Consider the following 10,043-nt stretch of genomic DNA (forward strand, 5'->3'; position numbering starts at 1 on the left):
TTTAATAACTTGTGCAAAACTCATTCATGGTGGCAAAGGCAGGAGGAACAAAACAGAAAATATAACCAAACATGTGCGTCCCTACAGCAAACAGGCTGGCATCCTAAAGGGCCTTTTCAGGGCCTATTTCCATGATTAACATGTATAATAAATGTAAACAAGAGCTAGACTGCACACATCAGCAGTCTCTACTGAAAACTTCCTTCTTGCACTGTAAGTATACCTTTTTTTGAGCATGGCTCAATTTGCATTGGAGAACACACAAAATTGCAGCAACACATTCACACTGTTTAGTAAAACACAGATGGTATTCCCCACTTATATTGTCCGTGAAAAGAAAAGTCCATGTATACTCGTAAAAGTCACAATATGTTATACTGTTTTTGTATTTAAAGTCTGTATTTCATGGTATACTTATGTTAAAGAACAAAAGATCATAACGATGACAAAAAAAACACACTTATAAAGTCACCTGTAGGATATCCCTATGTCTCTGTAATGTGTGCATTAGCGCAGCGTTTACTGAAGTCACTCCAGCTGTACTGCTATATTCTGCCATTTTGTCGTTCACCCCGGTGAGCTGAAAAAAAGAAAAATACTGGCTGTTAACTCTTATTGTAAGACTTCATGCCGGTGTAGCAGAGTCATCCATGACTGGTGGTGTCCTCGTTATTCATTACACGACTAAGCCCTTAACAAGACATTTGAAATGTTATCTCTTCCACGTAATAAGCAATATCTCACAATCATCCGTAACTACACAAGCATTATCACGCTTTTGTCATCTTAGAAAACCAATTCCAGGAAGTATTGTTCAGTTTGTACCGAACTGAGAAAGTTCCTTGAGATCATCTAGGAAGTAGTACCTTTGCCAGAAGCTGTTCTATCTCCACTGCCATTGTTTCAAACATGTGATCCTGGCTCGATCCATTCAAGAGTGGCGTTGTATCAGAACTGCAGCAGATACAGAAACAGACATCAGTTGCAGTAGCGCTGACTTTGTTATTGTTACTGTAACACATACACAATGTCAGTATACGGTTGCATCTATCAATGTATTGAAGCCCTTGACAGGTTATTACGTAGAGTATGCTTAAACTGTCTATTACCCGAAATGTTACTCTTTGAATGCATGTTAATAGGAATATGCATTGTTAAATTACTGGATTAGAACATTTTAAAGACAAAAAGTGATGAAGGACAGTCTGAGACAGGTGTGTGTGGAGAAAAAACAGTGACCAAAAATACTTCCCTTCTTTCTTGTCACTGGTTCCGGATACCCAGCTGCAGCCCGTACAAAACACTCTCCAAGTGTTTTTAAACAGAAAAAAGGACACTAGGGGGCGCTCGTGTATACCGGTTTAGATCAATCGAAAAAATAAAACAGAAAGAAACAAATAATAGCGTAATATTGTATACAAAGGTGGCGCTGTATGACTCAGTGATGCACTCACACTTTGTGTAGACTTTCAAGCGTTATAGGACCTCCAGTCCTCCAGGTGGACGTATAATGGGAATATGCAAAGAAACAGAAGACACGTGGAAAAACCCAATGGTGTAGTATTTAACAATAGTGTGACCCGCAAATATAGAGAGACACTTACACTTACTACAAGGGTATAACACCCATCAGATATGTATTCCTGGTATTCCTCCTCCGTGCTGTTTGGACACTTTTCCGTATTCCCCGGATGTGAACTGGCGCTTTGTGATGGAATAGAGGTAAGTCCACACTATATTCCAATCAAGTATATTTATTTATAGGCTATAAGCCAAAATAATAAAAAAGTATAACAAATATCCACTCAGGGATATTGGAAAACATAAAATAAAAAAGTTCAGATAAAAAGAGCTCTATAAAATCCTCAAATCCTCAACGCGTTTCGTCAAATAGACTTCATCAGGAGTATTCGTGTGTTGTGTGTTTCTTTTTAAATGTTCCGGGCGCCATCTTGGTCCGCCTCCGTCTGACGTCAGTCCGTGCGTCGTAATCGATGTTCCGTCTGTCCCTCTGACCCTCCGTGTATATTGTGGAGATGCGTGCCATAGAGAAACAACGGTAAGTAAGTAAACTTTATATTTACGTGTTCGCCTTAGTTAAAACCTATCTTAAAATAAAAAATGTGTTATCCTAAAACATCCGGCAGCCCCACCGATCGGGGGCACCCCTGGCCGCAAACGGGGCACATCGGGACCTGGCCGTACCGCGGACGTTGCCACCAGTACCTCCCCACATCACACTGGACGCCGGGATCCACAACAGAGACGGGGAGGAGACCACCTCCACGAAGGAAGGTATTGCCCCCATTTCCCACTGTTGTCTCCAGTACATGAGAGCTGTACCACCAGATGGACATTCCCAATCATGCACTAAACAATGTGTTTCTTTCTATCCTTCCATATGTACTTATATGGATTCTGAGGTCTACAACTAAAAAATAAAAGTATATATATATAATGCTGAATTCATTGTATTAAGTGAGTATTCCTCTCTAATGTCCTATAGGTGTATGAAAAATAAGAATCAGTTTATGTGTAATCAACTAAATAAAAATGATGGTATGATATATGGAATTGAAAATGAAAAATGAATATATATGTTATTTAATAAATGAAAATGATGAAAAACAAAATATATGCTAAAAAATAATAAATAATGAAATAATAAGTGCAAAAAAATAATAAAAAATGATGAAGAATGAGTAAATAAAAAAAGAAGACTGAAAAAATTAAATATTGATGTTCTCATTATTTACTCTATACAAGTTGAATCGTGTGAGGCCAATTACATATATGTCAATATATCTAGTTCCATATTTAGACCCCCCTTTTTGAATGTTTTTAATTTAAAAATCCACTCGGTCTCCCGTCTTGATAGATTGTCAACCGTACTGCCCCCTCTCCAATTAGGGGGGACCCAATCAATCCCTATGATTTTTAAGGTGTCCAAAGAGAATTTTGGGCATTTATTACAATGTCGGGGAACACTATGTTTAATATCTTTATTTTTTATATTCCCGAGATGTTCTAGTATCCGTTCTTTCATGGGCCTTATCGTTCTCCCTACATATTGTAGCCCACACCCACATTCCAATAGGTACACTATGTTTTTAGTCATACAATTTATGAAATGTTTGATGGTATATATTTGACCAGTTAATGTGCCGACGAACTGATTTGTTTTCTTGGGGAGGGATGTACACATTTTGCAGTGGCCGCATTTATGAAACCCATTTGGTTTTCTACCTATAAACATATTAGAATTTTTTACTGTCATTTGTTTTGGAAGGACACTTGGGGCCAATACTGTTTTTAACGATCCTGTCCTTCTAAAGATTATTTGTGGTTTCTCTGGTAATGTCGTGCCCAAAATTTCATCGTTTTTTAGTATATGCCAATGTTTATTGATAATTTGCTTAATTTTATTGGCTTGGGTATTGTATTGTGTAAAAAACGAGAAGCTGTAGTCCCTCCCCTTTGGTGTGTTAAAAGACCTGTTTTTGTTCCCCAATAATTTTTGTCTGTCCACTTCCTCTACCTCACGGAGGCTACTCTCTAGTTTATCTTCCGGGTAGTTCTTCTCTAGAAATTTTTGTTTAATCTCCTTGGCTTTTAGTTCAAAGTCCTCCCTTCTTGTACAGTTCCTTTTTACCCTCAGGAATTGGCCCTTTGGGATGTTGTTGAGCCATAGGGGGTGATGGCAACTATTGTAGTTTATATACCCATTCCTGTCCGTGGGTTTACTGTAGTTCCTGGAGCATATCTGGTTACCTTCTGAGAACACCTCCACGTCCAAAAACTCAATTTGTTGCTCCTGTATGTTTGAGGTGAATTTTAAATTAAATTTATTGTTATTGGTATACTTAATGAATTCATTTAAATCTTCCTTTGACCCCTTCCAAATGATAAGAATATCATCGATATATCTCTTCCAGAGCACCAGGTTTGCACCGAATGGGTTATTATTCCATATGGATTGATGTTCCCACTCAGCTACGAACAAATTAGCGTAGCTCGGTGCAAACCTGGTGCCCATCGCGGTCCCACATAGTTGGAGGAAAAAGTCATCCTCAAACCAGAAATAATTATGTTTCAATATATAATTGATACATTTCAAAATAAATGATTTTTGTAATGGGTTCATATCTGTGTCTCTCGATAAAGTATTATTAATCGCTTTTATAGAGCTCTTTTTATCTGAACTTTTTTATTTTATGTTTTCCAATATCCCTGAGTGGATATTTGTTATACTTTTTTATTATTTTGGCTTATAGCTTATAAATAAATATACTTGATTGGAATATAGTGTGGACTTACCTCTATTCCATCACAAAGCGCCAGTTCACATCCGGGGAATACGGAAAAGTGTCCAAACAGCACGGAGGAGGAATACCAGGAATACATATCTGATGGGTGTTATACCCTTGTAGTAAGTGTAAGTGTCTCTCTATATTTGCGGGTCACACTATTGTTAAATACTACACCATTGGGTTTTTCCACGTGTCTTCTGTTTCTTTGCATATTCCCATTATACGTCCACCTGGAGGACTGGAGGTCCTATAACGCTTGAAAGTCTACACAAAGTGTGAGTGCATCACTGAGTCATACAGCGCCACCTTTGTATACAATATTACGCTATTATTTGTTTCTTTCTGTTTTATTTTTTCGATTGATCTAAACCGGTATACACGAGCGCCCCCTAGTGTCCTTTTTTAGAACATTTTAACCAAGATGCCACTCGGCCATGGCCCCTGTCAATCACACGTATGCTAGCATGACATCAGTGTTCAGATAGCATACATGTGATTGGCGGCTGCTACTCCCTTTGATTTGGCTGAGCAGAATGGGAGTTGTGCTGAGCACTATAGCAGTATACTCCCCATTTTCTAGAGACGGCTGGGGAGGAATACATGAGACAGGAACCAATAACGAAAGAATTCCTGCAAATGTAAAATGGACTCCAACACAAATAAAACATGAAAATAATAACAATAGCTAAACATACATCGTGGTTAAACCGTAAATTCGTGTAGATGCCAAAATTTGGGAGGCAGCTTGATATATATATATATATATATATATTTATTTATTTATGATGAGTCATTCTATAAAAGGAAAACTAACAATAAACCATTGCATTTTCTTTTTCCTCTCCCAATATATTCTGACAATCCAATTCATGCAGCGGTCTCAGCGTTACACAGTAGCATGAGCTCACAAACTACAGACATAACAAATTAGCAACAAATGGTGACATGAATACACGAAAGCTTAATATAAATAGAATAAAAATGTGTAGTACCTATACCTGTCGCGTCTTCCGTCTCTGGTGCTGCTGTGGCTGTAGCTGGTACATAGTTTGCTAAAGGAAACAAGCTTCAGGTCCAGCTCGTTCTCCAGCTGCCTGGCCTGCTTCCTCAAGTCTGCAGACATCAAAACACCAGGTCAAACATACCCCAAAATCAGCTATAAAATACTTTAGGAAGCATGACAAGAAAGAGTTAACCCCAAAATTGACTACAATCAGTGCATTAGTGCTGCACAATGATACACTAACAGATTTTCATCATGTGATAACAAGGGCACAGCACCGTAATAAATGATATATCATAATTCACTCTGACAGGAGCCATAAACACTCAAAATTAGAACATAATATATATATGTCTTGTGCCCTATCACACAGAACATGGAAGCCCTTAAAACATACGTGACAAAGATGAGGAGGCAGCCAGTTTGCAGAAATGTTGCCCAGAGCTTTATATATTATTATATTGTTAAATGGCTCTTTAGCCATCTAGATTTCTTTGTTTACTCCATTTTTGCACATTCACAGTTACTAAATGCTTAACTTATATTACACAGTATGTAAAATTATGAAAAAAGCCAGCATTACTGTACATCTTTGTAAGCCATATGCTGCTGCAAGCTCTTGTGTTGTACAGGTGCCGTTCTACTTAGAAATAATATTGATTGCCCCCTCTGGTATGTGACAGGGGAACCGCCATTAGTTTTATTACAGCTATCACTTTAAATATGGTATTATTTTATGCTTTGAAACAGTTCTAAGATTTAGATAATGAAAAGGCTTTCAGACAGCCGTGTATTTATCTTGCACATGTGTCCTAGCTCATCCTAGCCAAATCCACTAGACAAACACGCTGACATCATACCGTCTTAACATAACCAATCAAATTAAAGTTTTCTTCAACTCTAAACTTAATTACTGTATTTAAGGTTCAAAAATAAGTATTTGTTTTTCCATGAGACTCTCCCTTAAAGCAAACAAGTCGTAGCAGACATTTTTGGAACGTGTAAGAATGTATGGTTTCTATGGCAACTAACCATCATTTCCTGCTTTTCTTGTCATATGGAAAGTGCTACCCGTAAGAATTAAGAATGAGGTGGAACCAGTGGCGGAACATCCAGGGTCGCGACTGCAACCGGGCCCTGGAGTTCTGACAGTCAGGAGGGGCCCAAGCGCACGGAATGCAGCAGCCGGCAAAAGCTGCTGTATTCCATCACCTAGGACAGGGGTCGGCAACTCCTGACACGCGGGGCTGCCGACTGTCAGGGCCTGACTTGCCCACCAGGATACCTAATCTAATTGAAAGCCTCCTCCGGCACCATGTCTTAAAAGGGGTGGGACGAAGAGCTGAGGCACGGCCATAGGGCGCATGCACGCCGGCCTCCACCAGATACCAGGGAGTCAGAAGCAGTGGTAAGTGGGGGGGGGGGGGGTGTTATATGGCAGCATAAGGCTTTTCTGGCGGCAGAGTGCCCCATTATATTCCTTTTAACCCCTTTTATGCCACTCTGCCTCCAGAAATGCCTTTTGACCCCCTATATGCCACTCTGTCCCATGAGTGGCATAAAGAAACAAGTGCGTTGAAAATAACCATAGTCTCTCACATGACACATACTGTATATGACACCTGTCCCGGGGCAATATACCAAAAACTTCTTAAAATAAATAACTGCTGGACACTTGAGAACAGTTGGGGAAATAAGAATAATCCAATTAAGCAAGAGGTCAGACAATAAGAGAAAAAACATGAAAGGAAATTCTGAGATAAAACTTTACATCCTTTTCATTGTCATTCATTCAATAAATAAGCATTGTGATTAGTTTATGGAAGATACACTAATCCAGCAAACCGAAAAGTGATGTAATAAAAAACCCTTGGGAATCATTCAGTACAAGTGATAGAATGTGTCACTACAAAGCGATGATACTGCACACAGCACCTGCAAGCATGCATCATAGTTGGTATTGTGTAGCTTATGAAACATCAATATAAATAAAATCAGAGCCCTATTTCAATTGTGAAATCAGGCTGCCAGTGCTAGATCAATGTGGCTGAATAAACAGCGTTATTCTCACTCAGACGCCTTGCAAGCTACGAGCGAAGCACTCTACAACGTTCTGTTTAACAATGACGTCCCAGGATGTGGACATATTCCAGAGACGCACTTATTCACTGTTCGGTGGTGGTGGTGGTGTTTGTTTTGTGGAATTCAGGGATGTTTTTTGATGAGAAGATTTGCTATAAAACTAGCATATTCTATTAGCATCTTGAAATTTGTAGTCAACCTTATGTTCCTAAAATGTTTTCCATCTGAAAAGGGTACTTCGATTAAAGGATCAAGTCACACAGTTTACTGGGTGCAATATACAGGTTAGCCCTTCTGTTCTTATTTCACATTTTTACCTGGACTTCAGCACATACAGCGTGCATCTTCAGCAACAAGATGTGCGTCCCAGTGTGTGCAGATAATCTCATAGTACTTTACACGTAAATAATGTTTATATATATATATTCTAAATACCACTATTAGGATGCTACTCAGTAATTTTTTATTGCATTGTGCATTGATAGCCAGTCAGTAAAAGGATCGGCAAACACGGGTGTATGAGATGAAATAGGTGCCCGCATTATAATGTTTCGCATTAGTGACAGTTTATTCACCCAGACAGAGCTAAAACCGCCAGAAGCACCGCGCAATTAGGCCAGCTGTAGATGTGACAAAGATTGCCCTCATACAGATGGAGTTATTTATGAATTCGTACTTCTGACAGAGAACTGGTGGCATTAAAAAAGCAATGGAGATAATTACAGGATGTAAAGCAGGTTAATATAACTTACATTGTGGAAGAGAAATACAAATTAAATGCAGTCTCACCACAGCGACATCAACGTGACTTTATAGCACTGATAATCTCATACCTCAGAAGAGCATAACGTGTATATTGATACGTGTGTGTGTGTGTATATATATATATATATATATATATATATATATATATATATAGGCAAAAGCCCCAGACAGTTTCTTGAAGTAAATAAACTTTTCTGAACCTCAGCAAAACTCCTCTGTGTGCTCATTTACTTTCGTGTGTGTGTGTGTGTGTGTGTGTGTGTGTGTGTGTGTGTGTGTGTGTGTACACGTACGCACGTACGCACGTAAAGTTATGGACCACTGTAATAGGTTACTGCGTAAAGCCATTGTAGGTGCCTGTCCGTACATCTACCATACATGAGGCTGACATGGATGTGCTATTACAAGGAGTTAACCCTTTTTAAAGAAAACATCATGTGTGCTTTCACTTCAATCTACTGAGACTTCACACTGCATCTCAGCCTGCACAGCACAACAGCTCAAACACAACGTGAATTCACTTCTCATGCATCCCAGCTTGAACCTCTCCGGTGTGTATCCGGTATATCCCATCCCGGAATCCGTTTCTCACCTTCCCAGTAGTTGCTGCTCCCTGCCGCCATCTTTGTTGTCCAACGTCACCCAGTCCGGTAAGTAGGGAATAGAGAAGAGACGCGCCAGAGAGTCGCTGTGACGGACAAGAGAACCCTGGCTGAGAGCATACGTGGCAGCGACACCTACCGTACATTCCAAGCAACGCAGGTTTCAGTGTCTCGACGGAAACAAACGGAGGGCAAAACCTTGTGCCGAGAGAGCATTTTAACAATTGGTTTTTAAAAACCCATTAGTTATGAATTCATCTATTGAAAGATATTCCTTATTGTTACACTAAATCATTGGAGTCTGATTAAATTAGTGATTATGAAAGAAAAAAAAAAAGTACATAAATTCAAAAAAAAAAAAAAAAAAAAAAAAAAGGAAAGTGTACTGTGTAAAAGCAGAGAATCAAAAAATCAAAAAACCAGCTCAAAATGTTACAAACTGATACGCAAATACAAACGTCTAGTCCTGAGACTGTTTCTGGACAGCACATGGGACATTCCAGTCGACACGAACATTGCTGAAGAATCCCTGAAAGCGTCGGAGAAGTTTGTGAGGCTCCTGACTACACGTGAAACGGGCGCGCAGTTTAACGAAATGATCGCTTTTTGCCACCGCTTCCTGGACAATGAAAAGCAGAGCGTTCAGATGAGCTCGCCCGGAAATGTCAAAAGACCATCACTGCGCCAGTCGCCAAATATTTCAAGGCTTGCTTGGCATCTCTACTGCTGAAACTTCAGTCTAAGGATGTTGAGATTGTCTCAGCAAGCATGTTCTGTCTCTACTACTGCTTGCCGATTGTGGGCTGCGGGGACCTGCGGAAACTACTACAGGGGCAAAACATCGCCCGCGGGGATGACATGCAGCTGAAATCCATCTATAAGACTCTGGTAGAGGAGTACTTTTTGCTAGCGCAATACCTTGTGGTCCGGTCCGATAAGTTTTTATGTCACCTGCCTCTGATGAGTAACGCCCTCAGGCAGATGGGCTTCCTCATTGAATTTATGAACTATAAAGACCTCAAGATGTTAAATGAACAAATACACTTAAATAGCCTCCTTGAGGATCTGGCCGCGCTGTCACGGTATCCATTCAAAGCAGTGATGGAGGCAGCAAAACACACCGAGAAACTTCTGGCTTCTAAATAGACTACGGCAATGCATCACCCACTTTTTCCATCTGTGGATGTCACCGATCAGATGAAAGAACCAGAGGAACCCATTGCTGCATTTATCGACATCGAGGCATTACAGCAACGCCGTTTAAGTGAAGAAAGTGATCGT

General features: G+C 39.8%; 1 protein-coding gene across 2 annotated transcripts in view; it reads right to left on the reverse strand.

Moving 5' to 3' along the window:
- The window catches only part of LOC149286078 (Golgi SNAP receptor complex member 1), a 36,378-nt gene extending 27,595 nt beyond the window's left edge, over window positions 1-8,783 (reverse strand). Inside the window, exons 1-4 of one of the 2 annotated variants that reach the window (XM_089494471.1) lie at window positions 8,753-8,783; window positions 5,309-5,423; window positions 867-954; window positions 473-580 (exon numbers count right to left, since the gene is read on the reverse strand). In XM_089494471.1, the coding sequence (XP_089350597.1) occupies window positions 473-580; window positions 867-954; window positions 5,309-5,423; window positions 8,753-8,783 (342 nt within the window). Of the gene's footprint in view, window positions 1-472; window positions 581-866; window positions 955-5,302; window positions 5,424-8,752 lie in introns of both variants that reach the window. The other variant, XM_089494470.1, reaches the window with a different exon arrangement.
- Between the last annotated feature and the right edge of the window lie 1,260 nt (window positions 8,784-10,043).

The sequence above is a fragment of the Sceloporus occidentalis genome, unplaced genomic scaffold (assembly GCF_023333645.1).
Source record: "Sceloporus occidentalis isolate IW3139 unplaced genomic scaffold, rSceOcc1.0.p SCAF_72, whole genome shotgun sequence".
NCBI classification, from domain to species: domain Eukaryota; kingdom Metazoa; phylum Chordata; class Lepidosauria; order Squamata; family Phrynosomatidae; genus Sceloporus; species Sceloporus occidentalis.